Source organism: Choloepus didactylus, chromosome X (genome assembly GCF_015220235.1).
Source record: "Choloepus didactylus isolate mChoDid1 chromosome X, mChoDid1.pri, whole genome shotgun sequence".
NCBI classification, from domain to species: Eukaryota; Metazoa; Chordata; class Mammalia; order Pilosa; family Megalonychidae; genus Choloepus; species Choloepus didactylus.
In genome coordinates this window covers 163,297,454-163,321,474 of record NC_051334.1, presented here as the reverse complement: position 1 = coordinate 163,321,474, position 24,021 = coordinate 163,297,454, and the positions used below count along the sequence as shown (strand labels likewise).

Genomic DNA, 24,021 nt, shown 5'->3' with positions numbered 1-24,021 from the left:
TCTTGTGAAACTTATGGCTGTAAAGGGAAGGCTAAGCCTTCCTATAATCATGCCTAAGAGGCACCTCCGGGGAATCTCTTTTGTTTCTCAGATGTGGCCTTTCTCTTTCTAAGCTCAACTCTGCAAATAAATTCATTAACCTCCCCCCTACATGGGACATGACTCCCAGGGGAGCGAATCTCACTGGCGACATGGGACATGAAGTCCTGGAATGAGCCTGGCCCTAGCATCAAGGGATTGACAACGCCTTCTTGACCAAAAAGGGAAAAAAGAAATTTAACCAAATAAGGTTTCAGTGGTGAAGTGATATCAAATAGAGTCAAGAGGCTATCCTGGAGGTTACTCTTATGCAAGCTCCAGCCAGATATCCCAAATGGCCACAGTATGCCAAGCCCTAACCAATAGTAGTCCTGAATATCCTAAAGAATACCCAACAATCCTAAAGAATACTATTTGAAACTATATACAAGCTTCACTCACTAAGTTTATTTTTCAGAAACTTAAATCCACCAGTGTTCCTATGTCAGACAAGTCCTAAAACCCAGAGGCAACAGCCTCTTTAAGATCAACTATCAGATGCAGCCCCCTTTCCCATAATGTTGACACCCCTTTCTAATATGAACGAGTTAGGGTGGTCACTGCATAGACATCCCTGTAGAGAAAGTGATTAAATGAAAGGAAGGAGTAGCAACAGACAAGATAGGATTTAACAAAGGATTATGAATACTGAATCGTTATATAATTATACACATACAGATTTATTAGATGCTTTGGTATTAGAATAGCTAGGAGGAAATAACTGAAATGGTGGAATTGTAACCCATAACATTCTTTGAAATTTGCTCTCTGGCCACTCGTTAAATTGTACTTTGAAAGTTAACACCTTTTTGTATATATGTTATATTTCACAATAGGGAAATAACTGAAACTGTGAAACTGTAACCCATAATATTCTTTGAAATTTGCTCTCTAACTACTTGTTAAGTTGTACTTTGAAAGTTATCACTGTTCTATATCTATGTTAAATTTCACAATAAAAATGTATTTAAACAAAGAAATGAAAGAAAAAGAAGGTTGGAAACAACAGCTTCTTAGCACTGCTTGAATTCAAGACCATATCTTTTTCAAGTGGTAGATATGATCCAAGCACACTTACTTCTTCCTGGATAGAACTATGGCAATCACAGGCTTTTTTAGAGCTGGAAGGAAACGTTTATGTCATTTAATCCAACTCCTTGTCACCAACACCATCAGCAACAATAATTTGTTGTATGCTTGCTGATACCATCAAATGGAACAATAATTTGTTGTATGCTTGCTGATACCATCAAATGGAAGCTATGAAATTTGAGGTCATTCATGTCAAAACTATGGTAGAGTTAGGGAAAAGTTGAGAAAGAGAAGTCCTGGAATTAAAAGAATTATAGAATTAAAAGAATTAAAAGAAGTCCTGGAATTAAAAGAATTATAGAATTAAAAGAATTAAAAGAAGTCCTGGAATTAAAAGAATTATAGAATCTTTGAGTCCAACAGGAACTTAGCAAACATCTGATCCAAAATCAGGGAGAAAACTGTAGCCTAGAGAGGTTATGAGTTGTTCAAGGACATAAGATAGCGGCAAAGCTCAAACTTGAACCTAGGTCTCCTGGCTCTTTTCTAACTTTTTTTTTTGAGTAATGAAAATGTTCTAAAATAGATCATGCTGGTGAATACACAACTAAGTGATGATACTGTGCGCCACTGACTATATACTTTGAACAGATTGTATGGTGTGTGAATATATCTTAATAAAATTGTACTTAAAAAAAAGTCTAGAGGTCTTTCACTACAGCTTGGATATTAATTGTAACTTAAACTATACTCTGTTTTTCTATAAAGCCAAAACTATTTTCCATTATGGACAGATCACACAATTTTCCAATGTCTACTTTATAATATCTCTATATTTAAAGAATTTGAAAAACTTAAACCAGACTTTCTTATTCTCTTAATGGTATAATTTCTTACAATTTTCGTACCACTATACAATCTATTCACTCCTGGATATATGCACAACTACTAAATATTTCCTATTTTAATCTCAAAACATTTGAAGAATGTGACATTAGCTGAGTATTTCTCTACTTTGTATGACCTCAGGTTCATATTAAAAGTATCTGAAAAATTTTACAGAATTCTTAAGAGATCTCTGTGATTTATATTTCTTAGCCTCAATATATTCTGCATATGACACAATGAGAACTAAGATAAAAATTAAGTATATCTGTATATGTTTCAAGTTAAAAATGAAGAATTGGGCTAGACGTCAAATTTCTTTAGGTGGTCAGTTATTTGAATTTATATTTCCATGTTTATGAGAGCTCAAAATATTTATCTAAATACATAAAGAAAGCGTTTTCAGTTTATCTATTTTTATGGAGTATTGAAAACATTTTACATCTCTCTCAAAGTCTACTATTACTCACCTTTCCAACATAAAATAGAAGCCAAATTGCCAGATTTTATATCCATGCAATGAGATAAATAAAATGCAGTGAGAAACGTAGTTACAACAACTTTAATGGTCGTCAGACAGCATTTTATCAACTCACAGTTGAGTCCCTGTCTTTACCCACCCACTAAAAAGGCAATTTTAAGACTGATGAGGCAGCATCACTGTAGCCCCCGTTTCAAAGACAAAGCATAAAGACTAAGTTCTCACACAGTATTATTTGGTCCTCTTAAGGCAATAATTTCAACTTTTAGCAATATTGTGCGTAGCAACAAGAAAAATGTGTTCATAAGGCAGAAATAAAATTAAATTTATAAGTACTTTTTCATCTCCCCTTTATTATTCCTATTTTTAAATGTACCTCATTAGCAAAAATACTTAGAATGCAAATATTTTAGTAAAGGATAAGTTCATTAAAATTATTTACCAAAGGTTTTGACATAGCTGCATGAATAACACAGCAGTTTGAGGAATTTCTCCTGAATAACAATTTTGAGTCTTCATCTTTAAGAGCAAAAGAACAATTGATAATATTCCTTCATCTTAATTCCTCCTACTCAAGAAAGGATAGGAGAGGAGCCTCCTATGCCTCCTAACTTGTATTCTTCTCTTTACCCAAGCTCAGATGAGAAGGAAAGAACAAAGAAGCATGCAGAACACATTCTGGGATGTGAAGAATGGAGTTCTTTACATATTTTTATAATAAGGTAGTTCAATTTACATTCAGGTAAAGAGGAATAATTTATTTGATTCTATTGTCACTTAAGCACATACTCTAAAGAAATATACACTATATAAAAAATAAGAAATTTAACCATAACTTCCCCCATCTTAGAAATCCTCAAGCAACAATCGAAGTCATAACAGGCAGCACTTTTATTAGTTCCATTCCCCAAGTATGGAGGTCTTTAAATTCTTGTTATTTTAATTGAAAATAGAAATGTCAGACTATTTTTTCAGCCAGGTAAATCATCTTTGGTTCTAAGACAGTTTAAATTAAAGGAAATAACTAATTTTATCTTTTTAATTAACTCTTTGAGATCTGATGTTCCCTTAAACCTTTAATTATACCCATGGTAAGGGGAAGAAAAGATCCTGCAAACAATGACATTATTTTCTCAATAAACCAAAAGTCAAGGCTATAGTCACAATAAATGCTGGATGCAAATTCCATTGCACCATTTAGCTCATTTTCCTCTGACCTTATGGCCATTGCCAAGGAAACCTAGAAGGAGGTCTGGTAAGTGTAAGTATTACAGAGGTAGGAGGAGGAGAGAGGTAAGGCAAAATTGGCTTAATTTTGCTTATTCCAGAAATTACAAGAAATCAGTGATTAAACGTCAGCTTCACCATCTGTATAAAGACGGAGAGAAGTGAACTTGAAGATCTGTAAATCTCCTACTGCTCTGACAGTGTGTGAATCTGTGAATTATTAGAAGCCAAGTCCCTTTGTTCTCCTCCATCACTAGCAGTCACCACCCTAATTTTGAGGCAATCATTAAGGTGAAGGATGAATTTGGCATTAGCCACATGGCTAATTCTACAGTGGTAAACAATGGCTCAAATGAAAACTATATTCTACCTCATGATTCCAGTAAGAAACTTAGAATCACTAGTAGACCGCATTTAAGTCCCAACTTTGATACTGCAATGAGGCAGGCTCAGAAGTCAAGGATAAAGAGCAGCAGAGTGAATCATGGTCCAGACTGACCCTCCCACCCCCTTAACCTGGCCATGTCCCATTATATGTGAGTGATTGCCCCAAGGAAGTCAAGAGGAGCCAGTTCAGTTCATGCAGAACTTCCTGCATGGTTCTATTAGTTCTCCTCTCCTTTAATCATAAAGTAAACACATTCAGAAAGCAATGTAGTTATAACTTAACCATATATAGAACAAAATTAAGTGCCCAAAGGGAAAACTCCAGAAATATCTTACTATATCTCAAGCCCAATTCTTCATTGGGTAGGAATTTAGACATTCAAACTTAAATGCAATGCCCCCTTGTGGAACAACTCTACTTTCTTATTTCTGAGCCTCTGACTTATGCCAATCTCTTAGTCTACAACGCCCTGCCTCTCTCTCCTTCTGCATCTCTGGAAATCCCAACATCTTTAATTAAGGATAAAAAGAATAAAGGGAAAAAAACAAAAAAAACAAAAAACAAAAAAAACAAAAAACCTTGCCAACCCCTCAGGTGAACCTGATTACCCAAACAGAATCAATTACTTCATCTTCTGCCCTTCCACATCTCTTTGCTGGTGCCTCCATTAAATCACACATTTTATTATCTTTGCATTCTCTTTCACTGCCATGATATTTCTATTTTCAACAGCAAGCACCATAAGGATGGGGCTCTGTCTCACTGGGAGCCAGGTACCCTCACAGGATCCTGTACTATGCATTGTACACAAACAGTCTTTGGGTGTGTGCAGTATGTTTAACTGGGGACACTCCTAAGATGAAATCTTTGTCATGAGGTTGTCCTTTCATTTGCAATTTGATTTCTGATTTTTGGTGCAAGGCAGATTACATTCGATAAAATGATGTTAAAATATGTACGGAAAAAAGAGAAAAAAAGAAAAAACAGGTATGAAATTCTAAGTCAATCCCTATTCACACATATGATTAACATAATAAAACTTTCCAATGTGATAACTTTGGGTTTTTTTTTCTTCCTATTTAGGTTGCAAAATAGCAGTTCTTGAAATAATATGGAACTATATCCGGTGGGAAACTGGTAGTAGCCACACACACGTGTCTGCAATATCAGAGGAATATGTAAATCTGACTCTGGGACCACACCTGCAATCACTATTAACCAGAGTCGCATGACTCCTGAATGTCCTGAAGAGTGTAGGATGATTTCACACTCTAGTGCAAAGACTAGAGGCCTCAAAGAGACACACTGAGTATCATTCTGCTGTACATTTCTTTTAATTTAGTTGAGCTAAACACATATAGAAATAAAAATTTCAATCAGAGATCTGGTTTAACCAAAAACATTCATGTTAAAACGGAAGGGATTATTACTGACCAGACAGGATGTTTCATAAATATGGCCTGGGACTGATAACAAGCCTGAATTATAAAATATTCATTTGGAAGGGGGGGTGGGGAAAGGTCATAAAATGAAAGGAAGGCAAAGGATCTGCTAATATACAAATGATAAAACTGGTATTCTAATTTATTCAGGCTATTATTTAATCAATCCCACCCAGGGCACTTTAAATTGATGGACACTGAGAGCCTCACTTTAATGTTATCTATTTTAGAGGTAAAATAAAAAGATATCACCCTAGTACTTTCAGAAATAAACATATTTGGATAGAATCTAAGGCGGCAGCCCTTTATAGCAAATATCGAACCATCATCATGGGTAATTGTTATGGTAAATCTTTAGCACACTTATTAAAATTCACTGGATTAAAACAAAATTGATTTGTTCACTGCCTATCTTCCTTCTAGATGCAGAACTGCAATTAAAATCAATAGGTTTGAAGTGTGTAAGCCTGGCACTAAATTATTAACACCATGAGTTCTTCTAGAAAATTAACGCTGATTGAAAAAGTGGAATTTTACATGGACTTACCTTTTCATCCTTAATGACAAAATGGCTGGAGAACAATTTCCTTCCAACATTTTCCTCTTTAATCAAATCTATAGTCTGAATGAATTTAATCAAATACTATTGTAAGGAGATACCCAGTGGAATCTTAGGACTAAGGAAAATTATCCCTTGGGTCTTGACAGCTTTCACATTTTATGATCCCAGGAAAATGATAAAGATGGTGTGATGGCATCATAATAGCAAACAATTTTAATCTTGGCTAATACTAATAATGGAGCAGAGGAGTCTATTTTAAACTACTCTAAAATAATGGTCTTTAATGCTTTCAACAATCCACTTTTCATTTCCCCAAAATGAAAAATATTATCAGAGTATGTGTTTATGTGTACATGAATAAAATAATGCTTATTGTTATTTTTATACCCTATCTATTTCTTAAAATACTTGGAGCAGTGAGTTAATAAATAAGAATATGCTCAGGAACAAGTAAAATGGGATATGTGTAGGTGGGTGAAATAGTTATATCTGAAAACCTAAGCTAAGAACTACTACAAATGAGTATGAACGTTAGCTAGCTCAGTATTGAACACCATGATTCATCCAACATATAAAAGCGGGTAGCTTACCTTAATAAGACAGGACTTGGATTTCAACATCTTCACTGCTGATGCTTTCATTATCATTACCTCCTTCTCTTGCACAGGGAATACCATTTATTTGTAAAAATTAGCCTTACATATTGTCATATTTTCACTTTCCCCAAAAATTCCAGCTTAGAGAGCTCCTCTACTTTTTGCTGTGAATTAATCTCTCCAAGTTCACCAACTTTTCCTGACCGGAAGTTTCTCAAATCTATCTTTACCCCCACCCCACCCCCACTGCCAAAAGCACTTGTGAATATCTTAATTTCCAACCCTATAGGAAACGGATTCACTAGATTTTAGCACGTTGATCTGTGCTGATGTTGCTGAAATCTGTTCATGTTACCAAAGTTTGACAAATTAAATGTTCAAATAAAGGAGGAAAAACTGCTGAAATGACAATGTTTACCAATATGAATTTAATATTTTAATTTCTAACAAATACCATTATAAATATAAGGCTGTTTTTCCATGTTCACACAAATATGATTAGGATATTAAATAACAGTGTGAATACAAAAAATTTTATTAGTAGAAATTTATAATCCTTGTCCAATTAAACAGTTTAACAAAACTGTAATTCTCCAATTAGAATAATCAACATCCAGTACCACATTTAAATCCATGTACAAAATATGTCATTTTTTTTGCTCCAAAAAAGACATTATGTAGTCAGTTTAGAAACTTTAAAGGGCCATAAGATTTTAGATTTTGAGGTGGCCTTTATAAAATACTTGACTTTTTGTTTTATCATGAGTGATTGATTTCTAGCTGGGTGGGGTAGGAGGGCAATGACCAAAGGAGTAACCACAGGATGTAGACAAATGACAAAGTTCCTTAATTAGTTATTGAATTGCCATAGCCAAAATAAGCTTGATGAGCAATTCAAAGTAATTGAAATGCTTTGAATGGCGTGCTACCCCAAAAGATCTGTGGCTTACAACTTGACTGACTTGTATCCTACCATTTTATAGCCTTAACTAAAGAAAAAAGTTCATTCACCAAACAAATCCTCACTGCTCACCCCAGTAAGATACATAAAATATTTTGAAAATCATAACCGTAGAACCCCCTTGGTCCGATCTCGCCTTGGCTAATTTCATTCCCCACCTGGGTCACTCTTATTTCCCTTCTTCCAACCCAGTTTTAAAGCCAGCTCAGCTACCCAGTGATGCCCTTCCCGACCATTTCAGCCTAACTTGACTCATCTTTCCTCGGAATTTCTCATCAGGTTAGTAGGGAGCCACTGAAAGCTTTTAGCAGATAAGTGCAAAAATAAAGGCTGTGTTTCAGGTAGCTCAGTCATGTCTGCATATGATGTGACAAAGGCCAGAACACTGTGATAAAAGAAGGGGATGCTATCTGACGTTTTCTGGAAAAAACACTGACAGAAATGCATGATTAACTAAATATGAAGAAAAAGGAAACTAGCAGCAAATTACACATAATGCCTGCTGGTCTTCTTTCCTCTGGTAATTTTCTGATTTACCAGTTAGTGTTTTATGACCCATAACACCTCCCCCACTAAATCAAGTTATTAAGTGGCATTTGGTAGAGCCTGATAATTTAATATGCTATGATCTAATAATCTTAATGCATTTTTGATTAAGCACTATTCTTCTCGCTGCTGACAAGGTACCTGAGATGTTAACTGTATGGTGAAGACACTTATTCAGTACAAGGAGGAAACAAATGTGATTATATCTGACACTTAACACTTGCCATTTACTTTCCTTCTCTAATAGACGTGGCCGTTTAATTTAAAAAACTGAAAGCAATGAATGCTCTCCCTAACCATCTTCATAATCCTTTTAAAAATTCACCCACTTTTATTTTCTTCCTTTAGAAAACTAAGAAAAATATAAAAAGTTTCTGTATACACATAAACAATTTATCATTCATTATCATTACCAACTACATAGAATTTCAACTTTCCAAATAATTCACTGGTTCAAATTTATGGTCTAAAAAAACAAATAAAAATTAGGTCTACCTATTTAATATAATCTGGGGTCTTAGTCTGAACTAAGCATTACAATAATGTATCCCATATACAAGTTAGTTACTTTAATAATGAGAAAAACTTTTCTATTATCAGACTGGATCCCTAACCTTAGAGAAAAATTTATAAAATGCTTTCTTTCCTTAGATCAGCCTTTCTCAATCAGGTTCCATACAGGGTTTGGGCAAAATTTTTGTAAAAGGCCAGATAGTAAATATTTTAGACTTTGCAAGCCATGTACATTTGCAGTCTCTGTCATATATTCTTCTTCTTTTAACAACTCATAAAAATGTACAAACACTTTTAGTTTGCAGGCCACACAAAACCAGGCTTCAGGCAGGATATGGCCCTGGGAGTAGTTTGCCAACAACTGCCCTAAGGAATTTATGGTATAAAATAAGCTAATTTCTCTCTAATGCATCTAGAATGGTCTTGTTATGTGTCATTCTTGGGAGAACTGAGGAGCCTCCGTTGAGAAAGGTGGCATTAGATCAACAAAACTCCAAAAACACTTCTGGAAGAAGAAGGATCATTATTATTTCCCCCAAATACAGGTTTCAAAAATATTTACTAGGGAGAATTTAAAATCCAAATTTTTAACGAATTTCTTTTTCTCCAAAGCATAAGCTAAATATAGCCTCACCACTCCTTTGTAGAAAATTAATTACATCTAATTCAAAATTTGCTTGGAATGGCTACCTGATCCCTTTTCCTATAAAGAGTTATGTGTGCCTTGTTTTTTATAAAAAATAATCTACTCCAGACTCCTGAATGCAACCCCCAAACTTAAGAGTTTTAGAGTTCATGGGTCACCTATGCAATCCCCTCACTTCACTGGAGATGCATGCAGACACTGTATTATAGTATAACAGAAGAGAATACACTACATGCTTCGTTCTAGGAATTAAGAGCAAAAAATTTAGTATTTTATCAGGGAATAATTAAACTCAAGATCTGGGACCACTTGGGCATGTTAACTAAGAATACTGTTTCACAATGAATAAATATCTTTTCAGTTAAAGGAGTTTTTTGGAAGTCCAAAAGTGTGCTTTATCTTTCAACCAGGATCATCCCTAAACTGCATGATGCACAGTCATCAAAGAATACACACAAGAGTAATCAAATTAAAGTGCTTCTAGTTATACAGCTTGACTCTCCCAAAGAAGAACTCAGGTATGTAGGCTGCAGTCCCTGAGCAGAAAGCGATGTTGTATGTGTGTGTTTTAAGTATAAAGAAATGTATACCTTTTAAGCTATTGGAACGTCAACAATAGAAATAATTCAGTATTTAGCATCCATAAGTGTCCCTAGAAAAAAGTATTTGGACTACTAGTACTACTTATAACTCTCCTCCGAGCCAAAATATAAATCAAGTGGTGCTAAAAAGTCATTAAGCAAACGTATTTTAAGTAAATCTGAGATGCTACTCAACCTTGAAATAATCCAAGCAACTGTTTTAATCATTCTCTAAGGGAGACCTTTAAGGCCAGAATCTACTGGGAAAGTAACAATGATATTAAGTCCAATCATTTGAAAGTGAGACTCCACTTTAGCTCCCTGCCCCCCGCCAAATAACAGTTCAAATTAGCCAAATATAATCCAGTGATATTCTGGCATTTTTCCATGTTAATGAAAAGTATTCACTTTGGCTACAGAGGGGAAAAAAAAAAAAGCCACCCAAAATGACTCCAAGTGTCTAGAAACAATTTATTGGCCTGGTACAGACACCGCCAAAATTGTACATCTTAAATAGAAAAGCAGCTGGAATCACCACCCCTGTGATGTCAACTCTTCCCCCAGATCTTTCACAAGCTTTCTCTCAATCAAAAAGGCTCTTTACAGATATTTTCTTGCCACAACAAATTAATTATGCAAATGTATCTTTTATCAGAGACATTATAAGCACAAAAAAGAAATGAATTACTATTACCTCCCCAATTTCTTTTTCTGTTAGCTTTTTCTCCTCTCTGCAGAAAGTAGAGAAATTTCCCATTCTAAAAAAATATAGAGATATTTCTCAATCTTTAAAGCAAAAGACTACTTTTTCCCTTCCTTGGAAATAATGTCTTTCTTCCAGAGTCTAACACCTTTTCCCTCACCTACATTTTCTGTTTGCTCATGAGGCAGCAGTAATCCTCTGGTATTATGAAATTCTACCTTCCCTAAGCAGGGTTTACACTGCAGCCTCCAAAAAAACGATGCCTGAACCTCAGCAGACAGAAGATCCATAGCAACAGCGTAATAGTTTTTTTCACTTGCTATTACCAGAAATCACAGTCCAAAAAGACGACCATGGAGGTGTCACCTATGCTAAAACCTCAAAATTGATTCATTATTTAACTAGTCAAGTTTCATGTTTTCATTTTATGTGCCCTTTGGGGAGCTTGTGACAGTAAAAAAAAGATATTTCAGTGACAGTCACCATTTTCCATGAAGAGATAAGTATATATATATATTTTTTAAAAAGGCAGCTCTCTAGAGAAAATCTCCAAAGATTTTCTTTGTCACAGAAACAGAATCCAATGGCAGGTCCTCTATATTCCCTATTACCTTATAATCTATAGTGTGAAGTACCTATAACAATTTTAGTTTTGAAATAAGAGCTAAGAACATGATCACAAGTTTCTGTTAATCAGAAGTCATTTGCATACTGCCTACCTGCCTCTGATTTTACTAACAGGTAAAACAATTTCTATTTATTGGAAATAGTTCCTTTGATGCAATGATTCTCCATAAGACTATTTACAGGAGAAAATAAATGGAGAATTGGAAATCTTCATAAATATAATCCTATGTAATGTTTGATTCCACTTCACTAAAACAGCTTAACATTGGTATTGAATTTTATTAAAAGTCATTTCCCATGATCTGTACCCTGTATGAAATAGACTGCTCGAGTCTGATTTCTTTGAGAATAATAACCGTTTAAATATTAAAGGCAGAAAGAACTTGCCATGATAAAAATGAAACACGTATAAAATCCTAATAACCCTATTACATATTTAGATATAGGTACATACACATATATGTATTTACCTTAGAGTAAATATTTTTAAATGAGTTAAAGAATTCTATATATTTTCTATGTACTTTCCATATAATGAAAATATTTAACAAATCCATGGATGCCATAATAAAATTCTGCTGGATTCCTTTTTATACATAGGTCTTCTTAAATGACATTGTCAAATTATATTTTTCTGCTTCTTGAACTTAGTGACCCTCTTGTCTTTATTCCATTTTTATTTCGACAATGCTCTTTTCTACTTTTTAAAAATTGTTAAATGTCTACAATTGGTATGGTTGATTAAAAACTCTATAGGCAAATGTTGAGCCTCATTTTCTTGAATAGATTAAAAATGTTTTCAAATACAAAATATACTTTGTTCACAATACATGTTGTGTGTGCAAATATACATACATGCGCTATCATTTTCCCCACAAAAATTAATCTACCATTCTAGAATAGTGAAAAATGAGTCACAAGAGTAAGCAAATATCTTGAAATAGATAAGAACCATGAAGTATAAGGTAAAAACATAAGAACTTTTACATTCAAACAAATTTTATTCCAAGAAAGGGGGAAAAGTCACCAAGGGACTCCACAAATTTATTCTAACTATGATTGAACATCGCTTAAAATGCTTTTGGAGGTACGTTTCTGAAACTGTCTGTAGCACATGATTTTGAACGTACTCAATAGTGGCAAATTTTTGATTCTGAAGGATGGCTTGATTTTTGTTGGTTGTTTGGTCATTTTAGAAATTGAAAAGTGATTTAAGTCCAAGGCTGGTGAATGAGGTGGGTAATCAAACTCATTAAATAGGTCTTATTTGCTTCTCTTATTTTCAATTCTAATCCTTTGTTTGAACTAAACTCTGAGCTTTCCTACATGGTATCTGTTGGCAAATGGTAATGTATTAATTGGACAGGTATAGGTAAAGCGAATACTTTAGGGAGCACAGGCTGGAGTCAGAAAGGTCATTTAGGAAGTGGTTTGATATTTCCTTAATGATTCAGAAGGAACTTCCCCTACCCTCCAGGAATTTCTATATGTAAACACAAGTTGGCTTTGGAATGTCACCATTATGAATGGTTACATTTTACAAAATAGCAGCCCAGAGATATTACATCCAGGTTTTGCGTTTTGGGGAGTAGTAGGTGGGGAAGGGATGATAAAGGGAGATAAAGAGGGATTCTGGACAATAAAAAATGGTTATCTGTATCAAAATTAGAAAAATTCTTAAAAATCTGTAACTTTGGGGAAAATACTGACACTTATTGGCCTTTGGTACTAGCATTTTATTTCACTTTAACCAAGCTGCATTTTCAAAACTATAAATATAAACAGATTTCATGTTCTTAATAAAGTGCTTACATCTGAAGATAAGAGCATTTATTGAGCTGCTGACTACAGTAAATGCCTACTCATACAGGCAACAACATTCCACACAGTTTCTATTTGTAAGAACTTTTCATCTCAAGGGCTTATACAGAAAGAAAAATTTAAAAATACATATAATAAAATAAAAATATTAAATCTATAAATGGAAACTGAAATACCTGCAGCACACATGGGTCAAAAATAAATATATAATAATGAGACTGGAAATTTGCTGTCTGGCACACAAACTACCTAGATCAAGAGAAACACGAGTCATGGGTGACAGTGAGATCTGGAAGCCATACAACTTAAAAGGAATTTGATTTCAGCTTATAATCAGGGATTCTTATAAGGATAATCAGAAATCAGGCTACTTTCATCTCTCACAATTTTACTACCACCTAACCACCATGCAGGACCCTCTGTGCTCCATCTTCATTCCTGAACCACGACCACCCTTTCTCCCATCATGGCTTTCTAGATGTGTATTACTAATTGCTTCTGCTTGCATATGTGGCCAGCACTTCAAATTCATCACATCTAAAAATGAACCCATCTTCTCCCAAGGTCAGCCATATCTTTGACTCTTTTCTCTCCCGTCATGTTTCTCCTTGTCCCATATCCAGTCACTAAGTCCTGTTAAAATCTTTCTTGAGTGGTGCTCAGAGTGTGGTCCCCAGAGCATCACAGCAGCTACTGAATCAGAAACTGTGAGGTTGGGGCCTCCCAATCTTTAACAAGCCCTCTAGGTGATTCTGACGCAAGCTCAAGTTTGAACACCACTGTCCTAGATCAAATCCTTATCAACTAAAGCCTGGAGTATTACAATATTCCTCCATTATCTGCAGCCTTCCCCTATGTCCAACACAGCCTGTCGGGTTGGAAAACTAATACAATCTTCCCCCCAAAATCATTGATTCTATAATTTCACTCTTTTGTGGAAAAACTCATTATTCGAGTTAAGAATAAATGCCTGATTCTGGCATTCAAGGTCTTTAAAAATATGGCCTTAACATAGTTCATTTCAATTTGCACCTACCTCAAGCTTCTATTACAGAAGTAACCTTGAGTGTGCACACCCCGTTATGCCTTTTCTGCTGCCATCTCCACCAGAAATACTCGTTTATACCTCCCAATCCAGACCCCAACTTTCCTTTAAGGATGTGTTGAAGTCCACCTCTGCTGTTAATACTCCCTGCCTAGAAGTAAGGTAGTATAGTGGCAAAAGCATGAGTTTTGGAATTGGATCTGGGTTCTAATCTTGGTTTTCATTTTGCTTTTTTGATCTTAGATCACAATCTTTCTAAGCTTCATTTTCCTCATCTATAAAAATGATGCCTTGCAAGGTTGTTGTGAGGTTTGAATGAAAGAGCATATATATACAGTACCTTGCATAAAGGGTACTTTGTCAATGATAGTTCCTTTTCTTATTCCAGTCTTCCTTGGTATGCCTCTATCAACATATTCTCTGTCAGTTACTATCTCATTTGGGGTTCAGAATTATTGCTCTGCATTATTGGATTTCTAAATGTGTAGATGCCTAATCTCTCCAGTTAGAGTATAAACCTCTTGAGGTTAGGGACTGTCTTATGCTTTTTGTATCTCACAGATCAGCATGAAGCATGACATCCTATACAAAATAGGCCCTCTAACCTTTGCTGTTAGTAATTTCGTAGCTTAAATCAGACCCAGTTGTCTCTTGAAGACTAAGTGTGTACAAACATTAAATCTGGTTCACCAGTATCAAACTGGGAAAGCCCAATATATTACCATTTACTGACAGGCATAGGAAGACTTAGAGCTAAGTTCAAACAAAGGGTTTGAACTAAAACTAGAGAAGAAAAAAGGACCCAGATGAATGAGTTTGCTAACTGTTATTTCCATGGGGTCAGCAGCACTTAAAAGGCATACATTTGAAATATGTTTCTTTCTCTGAGGCTGCCAGACATATTGACCGTAGTCTCGTTAACCACGAGAGGTCAAAGTTCTATTTTCTCTCACCATACTTAGTAGAATGTGTGCATGCTTTGCTGATTGGTTTCTTTTGTGCTTCTGCTTAAAGTTTAAGGGAGGCAGCAGGAAATTGAGACCACAGAGTCTAGAAACTTTCCTAGCTACAGTGGGCAACAATAATGAATGATGAGGCAGAGGCTCTGGGACGAAATTATGACCTTACAGTTTCTATTGGCTCAGCTCCCACAAATTTTCTTGCATTAATAACAACATGTGCACCACCTGATTATCTGAATTGCCCATCCCTCCCCCACCACCCCACTGCTCTGTTATTTATACTATACTCTATTAAGCAGTTAAGCTCTAGCTTAATATAACATACTGTAAAGTGATATGTCCCAAAGCCAACGTTTTAATGGAAAGCTGGAGGGGGCGGGGATAAAAAGGAACTAACAGAGCAACTCAAAATGTATATTCAGAGAAAAAACTAGATGCTTCTAGATGTCCTTGAAGTATTTCCTCCACCTGCCAAAAATTCACTCCTAGGATTGTGTTACCAGGCACTATTGAAACCTGTTAGAATAATTCACTAGTATGCTTAGAAATTTCCTAACACATCTAGTGAGGTATGGATTTCAAATCCAGTAAAATTGCACTAAGTTGATACTGGGAAGCTGTTTCTATAATTCAAAGCAACTGTTATTCTTCAGCTAGACACCCTATTGTTCTGTAATAAACATATTGAAAACTCCAATGTTGGCTGATTTGAATTCTACTTTTTTCAGTCCTTTGCAATTTAAATTAATATGACCTTACAGATTTCTTTTCCCCACTCTTTTTTTTAAATGCAGGAAAGGGGAGAGGGAAACAAAAAAATAACACTAACAGTATGCATACTCTGTTACAAGGATCACAAAGAAAGACTGAAAAGTTTTTCTGTAAACATTTTTTCACCAGAAAAAGACAAAACACAATGCCTTGGATTTCCTCAGCAGCACTTTTTTTGAAGTTACTTGACCACAAAGGGAGAAAGTGGACATTTAAAAAAGATAATTAGAATACTTTAAGTCTTTTATCTAAGCTGTCAACATTTTTTTACCACTACTCCCCAGAAGGTATGAACACTTTTGTTCTTATTTTGCTAGAATACCCAAAGCTATGCCACACAATGGCTAATCGGATATTCTAACACAAATCATTCTAATCCATGATCTTATGATAAAGGAAATAAAAGAAAGGTCAACAGGCTGCTGTCTGGGAAATGCTGGAACAAATCCAGAAAAGGCTGAAGGGGAGTTCTCAGCAGCATCCAGTAGCTCTATCCCCAATAAGGCATATGCTGGGGCGAGAGGTGGTGGTGGGGATGCAGGAAGAGAGGAGGAGAATGGATCTGCTCTACACTTCAGTTTCCTCTTTTCTCTGAATGCGCATATCAGGTGTTCTGTCTGAGTCATGTGAGATTTTGGGAGAGGCACAAAAAAGAGGATAATGAGTAGAGTTGGCCAGCACTGTGCTGCCAGTTTTATTTTTAAATCCAATTCCAAGGCATTTTCCTATTTTTGTAGGATTGAATGAAATTAGTTAATATCTTTAGTAAATGTTCGATTTCTATACCAACATTAATTGAAAGATGGGGTCCCTAGCATCTAAAACCTTAGTCTAAAATGACAGATGACCAAATAATAAATGTATGTAAGATGGAGCCAAAATTTTAGTTGTGCACATTTTATTGATTTTTGTTCTATTTCAAGTAAATTACTTCATAGCATTTCTGCAGAGATGTTGTTTTATATATACCTGTGATGGGAATTCTTTGGGTCTTAATTATGAGAAATGAAAAGAAGTCTGTTGCACCATACCCAATAAGAGTGTTAATTTTTGCTCTCCTAACTCTGTTTTCTGGCAACAAATAAAACCAGTAAAGCCACCACGTTTTTAGAAAAAAAACACAACTCAGTCAAGGTGCCTAAAATTCTATGATTAGGATCTTCTTTCTTTAAGGAATTATTCCCTGTAAAATGTGAACAGTCCTGGAAGAGGTCACACACTGAGCCATTAGTGAATTAAATGATCAGATTCTTTTTAATGCAAAGCTGGGACTGAGAAGTACAGCAGTTTGTTTACTTGTTTGTTTGTTTGGGGGAGGGGTGCAGAGGGAAGGGACAAGAGGTAGGTCCTAATCACCAGTGAGAGAACCCTGGAGGGCCATGGGAAGCTAGAACTAGAAGGAAGCATGAAAGACGGGATGAAGGGAGAACAGGGGAGGTTATTTCTTCCAAAGACACAAATTCATCTAATATCAGTCCTGGTTAACTAAGACAGCAATGTGGTTCGTTTTTCTCTCAATGGCCTTGGAAGGCAAGGGAATGAGAGCTACAGCTTGAGTACAGCTGGTTAATTAAAAGTATATTTTGCTAGACATATTATATATAATGTATTAAAACTGTTTCAAGAAGTATAGAAAGTCTTCATTGCACACAAATTAATTGGCTTCAGGAGCCACAAGATTTCAGGCATTACACGACATATTTAAAGAAACAATTAGAAGTGAAAAAAGTTAGAAAAGTCCAGTCTATAGTGTACTCAACCAACACTTTTATATACAACTCATATCCAATTGGATAAAGAAGAGAAAAGAAGACATGGTCCCTGCCTTCAAGAAATTTACAACCTAGTTTGGGGGACAAGAATAATATACATAATATAATCAGAGAAAATTTAAGGCAGTATATAAATCAAGGATTGTACTGTGTGCCACTAACAATAGATAACAGTAGGTGCTTGGAAATGGGAAAGATATCTATAGCCTGGAACATTCAGAGAAAATTCCTGGAGAAGGTAAAATAGAGATCTTGATAATCAGGTAAGATTTGGATCATAAATGATTGTTGAACTGTAACTAGCATGTTAGAGTAAAAGGGATTTCTTTCTAAACTAAGTGTAGATTCATAGAAAGGAGCCATATTACAAAAGGTCTGAAAAGCTGAGCAGAGGGCTTTGGATCTGATTAGGGTGTGGGGGCAATGGATTTCAATCGAAAAATGTAGGCTATCAAGCAGGAGAGAGATGAAATAATAGCAGTGTTTTCATGTGATTAGCCTAGCAATGTTTTGCAGGATGAACTGCCCATATATATCATGATACCTTTTATAAAAGAGCTCAAAATATACTGCACTAATGATAGTTAATTCATCCTAATAATATCTCATTGAAGGAAAGGAAATGCAGCTTTTTTTATTCCCCATTTTTTAGATGATTTGCTCAAGGTCACTGAATAAATGAAAGGTAGAATAAAAAACACAATATCACAATGTTCAATGGTTTGTAAGTACAAGCTAAATTATATTCTCATTTTCCATGATTCAAGCAAGAGAGGTACAGGCTGGACCCTGAGCTCTAGTGTCATTTCTAGACCCTCATCACTGTTCAAAGCACATGTCCTACCATACCCAATTCCTCCTTCCTACAGCCCATCCCTCTAATGCCGTATTTTTCAACTATGTCCAACTTTCCCAGCTAACAATTGGCTTTGATTATTGTTTCAGCTGGTCTTCTGCCATTATCATTAGCAAATTCGACATACCTTCATCGGGTACTCACCAACAAGGACAAAGCCTTGGGTTCGTCAATGTAAGGCAACACTCTACTTTCTAGATCGCAAATTTAATTGATCCTTTTGGAAGGTGTAAGGGAGGTAAGAGCTCCACATACCGGATTCTGGTACCAAACTGACTTCTTTCTCCAATTTAGCTAAATAGTTAAAGAATTCTCAGTTAACTCCCTATCCATACATTTTCTCATCCTTCCAGGCATCTGCATCTTAAAGACATTCTTCCTTTTCTTACAAGCTAATCCTCAATCTATGCTTCCTGTCACATGGGGGCCCTCACTCCCACATATTCTGTCTGGCACTATGAACCTCTCTTTCCTTGTTGGCTCCTACCCTGTAGTTTCAAGTAAAATGCCTGGCATATGGTAGGTGTTCAGCAAATGCCTGATGAATGACCAGTGCTTCAGTTCTATATCTTCAACCACTTGTTGGACATTTCTATATCATCATCTCATTGCTACCTCAAACTTCTTAAGTCTCAAACAGAAATCATTGCCTTCCTTCCAGATCTGGCTCTTCCCACTGCCTTTTCGATTTCTTTAAGATGTACCATAGTTCCCCATATTAAGCACCACCAAGGCTTTGACTGCCGCTCCTGTAGCTAGCTAATTATTATGTCTAGTAATTTTTCTTCACAGTACTAGGCATATAGAAGGCAATATGTCAATGCAAGGTCCACTGCATCTGTTGAGCTACAATTGTCCCATTGAAATACCTCAGTAGATCAAACTGCCTTAAGTCTCTCAATCCTCCAGTTCATCTATTCACACAATCTTGAGATTCTTCTTCCTATGTATAACTTCATTCAATGAATCTTCCTTGCTCAGAAACATTTAATAGCTTTTCCAAAGACAAAAGTCTTTCCCTAGCATTCAAGGACCACCACTATCCAGTTTTCCAATCTTATCTCCTAATATTTCTCTGGAGGAATTCTTCACTACAGCCCAAGAGAACTTATCCAACTCCAAAGGGTGTGTGTGTGCGTGCACGCGCACATGTGCATGCACATGCAGCTGTGCATTTCCCTGCCTTTATACCTTTGCTCAGGGTATTTCCCTGCTTGCAAATTCACTCCCCAATCTGGATCCTAACAATCCTTTGGGGCCAGCTCAAGTATTACCTTCTAGAAGTCTTCAATATTTTCAGTCAGTAACTTCTATTATACTTACAGTAAAATCACAGATTATGCATTATTTGACATTTCATGTGTTCATGTGTTTATTTCTCTAACAAGATTTTAGGATCTTTAAGGGCAGAGATTATGTAGTATTCGTCTGTATCCTCCCCAGAACCCAGTAACTAAACTCACTAATGCAAGGCAATGTTTTCTACCTCTTAGATAAAAGTCCTCAATAAAATGTTCATTAATCCTTAAACTTCATTTCCATTTCATACCTCAAATAATGACCATTTTTAAACTATACCACCTTAACTATATTTAAGGACTCATAAAGGCCTATTTTTAATTCTTCAGCAGGAACTTTTGTAAATTCTTTAACAAGAGGCATAGCATAAAGCATAATATATAATAACATTTAGCACTCAAAATAAATTCAACATGTAACTTTAACATCTACAGTTTACACAAGATTTAACAACCAATTTGGAATATTTGTTTTCATAAATATTAATGCAGGTTTTAAGGGACAAGTAAATTTACAAATGAATTATAACTGAAACTTTCAAAGAAAAATACATTTTAAATCATTAAAGAGTAATTATTTCACTGGAAAAAAACAGGTTTATTTGTGTAGTTTTTAAAATATGGTGCTTTAAATATTTTTCAAAAGTTCAGCTCCTGGTATGGAAAACACCTTTAGCTATACACTAAAGAAACAAGCACAAATTAAGGACAAAAAAAGTCATACCCTCAACATTTGGTGTAATATGGCAAAAATGTTCATTACCACAATATTAAGAAACATCAACAATATGAGTATTATTAACTAATTCAAAAGGAAGAGTTTGAACTGTAACAAATCCTGGGTTTTCTTTCATCATTCCAAGTTTCTTTTCTATTTTAAACTAGTGGCAACAGAAATTTCTTTGTTTGAAAGTCAGGAATGCTGGAAGTCTTAAGTGATAGAACAGGTAGCTGGGTTTCCCCTTCACAGCTCTCCTCAGAAGGAGAAAAATACTGTGGATAAAGTAATTTTGTTTTCATTTCTGGAAAAATCATTTTTTCCACCAACCTTCATAATTCTCTAAAATAAGCTGTTAAAAAGTTATAGGCTAGTCGACTACTTCACCCGAATTTGTGGAAATACCATACATTAATTTCAAGAACACATGGCTAACTCAAGTTTTCTTCCTACTCCAAAGAATTAAAAGTTGCTCCTTACTTTTTCATAAAACTCTAGAATTTTACCAGTTCATGATGTATTTCTGCATCTCATCTGCAATACTTTTCACAAAAGAATAGCAAAAGTAGTCTAGGCTCAAGTCACATTGAATGCCATCAAATTTATTTTTAGATACTGCACAATTTTAACTGTGGCAAACCTTTGTGTTGCACCAAATGCTTAAAAACCACATATTAAAATAAAATGGAAATAAGAAATTAAGAATTTATCATCCTATTAAGACAAAGAAAACGGCAAACAGATATTCCTTTCTTCTTTGCTAATAGAGATGATCACCCTACCCAAATTAGGTTGGACAAAATAATCACAACTTTTAGAGGGCATAAAGTGAGAGGCAAAATTTGTAATTTAAAATACGTGATTCACATTCTAAACCACCTTAATTAAGATGTAAGCATCCAAAAGATAGGCAACTCAGATAATTAAACAAAGCAGGAAGCAATAAGCAATAGAGAACAGCAAACAGTTCCTAAATCATATAGATCAAATAAAGTCAAGACAAATCAAATAAAGGCCAGAAACTATATAAATCAAATAAAGTCAAAACAAATCAAATAAAGACCAGAAACCATTTTCTCCTCAGCTTACAGAGTTCCCAGAATCAAAAACTTGATGCAACAGGAGGCAAATACTCTGCAGACTTACACAAGCAGGTTGCACACAATGGAGAGAGAAGCCCGGAGACCCTAAGACAAAATCTTTACATCTGTAACTTTCTACTCTTCACATAATGGAGAGGGAAGCATGGTGAGAAAATTTTCGCACTTTTTTCCAGATTAGACAGCAATAACTGTAGTTAGCATTGCCAGCTACCAATTCTTTTGCTACAATCAAAGGCCGACTTCAATGAATGGTGTGTGGGGCAGAGTGAATGGGGGAAAGAGGGAGTGAAGGAGAGGGGAGGCGGTTTTTGGAAGATGAAAGTTTGAGGCATTTTGCAAAGCTTGAATAGATTAACCTTTAAAAAGCCCTAAAATTTCCCATTTTCTTTCTTTCTTCTTTTTTTATTAAATACACACAGACTTTCTGAGAATCAACATAGACTTGCCCTAAATGCAGCTGAAAGGCCTGGTTCTTAGCATACACACGGAGTCCTAGGTTAGATATATGCCTGACACAAACGACCCCTTGCTTTAGAAGGACTTTAAAAATCATTTTTTTGTGTGTGTGTGATCATGCATAAAATAAGACCAACTGTTAAAAAAATAGATGAATTCTATGCATCAGTAAGCAAATTGAGGTCCCTAATCCACAACACTATGATTTCTAGTAGAAACAAAGTTTACTACTCTAAACAATTTTTTTTCTGCATTTGAAAAGTTTACTTTCACATTTCTAGAAGATAATGAAGGACTGAGGCTTTAAGGTTTTAGCCTCTGACCTATTAATAAATGAGTTGTTTAGGCTATTTAGCAAAGGAAATAGTAAAACAAGAATGCTTTCAAAAAGTCAGTGGATTTGGTTAACATTTAGTACATAGCTGATATGTACCAGTCTAAAAACAAAACAGCATAAAAAAGTCTCTCAACATAACTACCTCTTTAATAAAACGAAATTATAATTGGGATGGGGGGTCGGCAGACCTCGAGTAAGAAGTTGGGTCCCATGTAGTAAGTAGTCCCATGTCCAGGACAAAAAGCTTCCTTTTACCACATGCAACAGTCATCTTGTGGAAAAGGCAGGGAGAGTCATCACCTTGAAGACTCTGCATAGGACCCTGCATTTCTCACGCCACGTATGGGCTGGGGCACCTCGTCCCATAATAAGCAGCACCAAAAGGGGAAAAAGTCATCTCGCCCTACACACACAGGAAGAGCCCAATTCAATGCCGCCACTATCTCCACCCCTTGTTACGCCACGCCCCAAGGGGAGGGGCTCGACTCGCGTTTTACCCCACCAATTCTGAGACACCTTCATCACTCGCAGGTTAAGAGCCCCCCTCGCCCCCAACTGTGCAACCTCAGTAGCCGCAGGTGTCTCTCACTCTGGCCTATTTTTATCCGCGCCACCCCCCCCAGTCCCCATCTCGCTGAGCGCTCCAGTCTCTCCTCGTCTTCCCAGCGCAGAACACCACCTAGCCCAGACGCCAGGAAACACCTCGAGCCGTACTCCTGAGTCACCTGGCCCGAGAGCCCGGCCTTGCCATTAGGGGAGCCCTGGGGCTGCCTCTCGTCGCGGGTGCCCAGCGCGGAGCGTGCACGGGGCTCCCTGGCAGTCACGTGGGCGGCGGGGTCGGCCTAGGCTTCCTCACCTGCATCCCGGGCACTTGGACAGCCACCGGTGAGTGGGCCATGAAGGCGACTGGTGCTCCGCACTGCTCCTGCAGTGGCGACTCCTTGGGCTGGGACTGGCTCCTCCTCCGAGGGTAGCTCGGCGGCCCTCCCAGGTTTTTCGACCGGGGCCTGGAAGGACACACAGAAGTGGGGTTACAGGGCTGGTGGCGCGCAGCCCGGGGCAAGGAGGTGGACAGTTCGCGGCGCGGCTCCCTGGGACTCAGTCTACCTTTCTGGCGCCCGTCCGCCGCAGTTGCCGCGGCTTCCGCTGCTGCTCCTCCTCCTGTATGCGGGGCGCTGTATGTGGTGGTGGCTGGGACCTGGGCTCGAGTGATGCCGCTCCTCTGCGCCTCGCCGCTTTAGGAAGAGGAGGTGGAGGCGCCCCAGCAACCCTCCCGCTCGCTTGGCCGGGGAGGTGGTTGGGGGCGGTTCCACCGTTGGCCCTGCCCCCGCCCGGCAGCCGGGCGGTGTCAGGGGCCCTAGGGCTCCAAGGCGGCGAGAGGGTTTGGTTCGGGCTGCTGAAGCCTGAGAAGGGGGCGACTCTTCAGGCGCGCGGAGAAGAGAGCCTGGAGACTGCGAGATCTGGGACACTGCCTGGCCTGGGAAGAGAAGGAAAGAGTTTGGGAGACCTGGGGGTATAAGAGCGTCCCCCGCACGGCCACGTTGCAGGCAGGCGTGCGAGGCTGGGGCACGCGCAGCCTCGGCGACGTCGTGAATGGAAACTTGGGGAGGGCCA

At 37.0% G+C, this 24,021-nt stretch overlaps 1 protein-coding gene across 2 annotated transcripts in view; it reads right to left on the bottom strand.

Moving 5' to 3' along the window:
- STK26 (serine/threonine kinase 26) overlaps positions 1–23,743 on the bottom strand; it is a 79,758-nt gene extending 56,015 nt beyond the window's left edge. The window contains exons 1-2 of one of the 2 annotated variants that reach the window (XM_037821938.1): positions 23,515–23,743; positions 23,264–23,414 (exon numbers count right to left, since the gene is read on the bottom strand). In XM_037821938.1, coding sequence (XP_037677866.1) covers positions 23,264–23,305 — 42 coding nt within the window. In that variant the 5' untranslated portion in view covers positions 23,306–23,414; positions 23,515–23,743. The remainder of the gene's footprint in view (positions 1–23,263; positions 23,415–23,514) is intronic. The other variant, XM_037821937.1, reaches the window with a different exon arrangement.
- Positions 23,744–24,021: the final 278 nt, after the last annotated feature.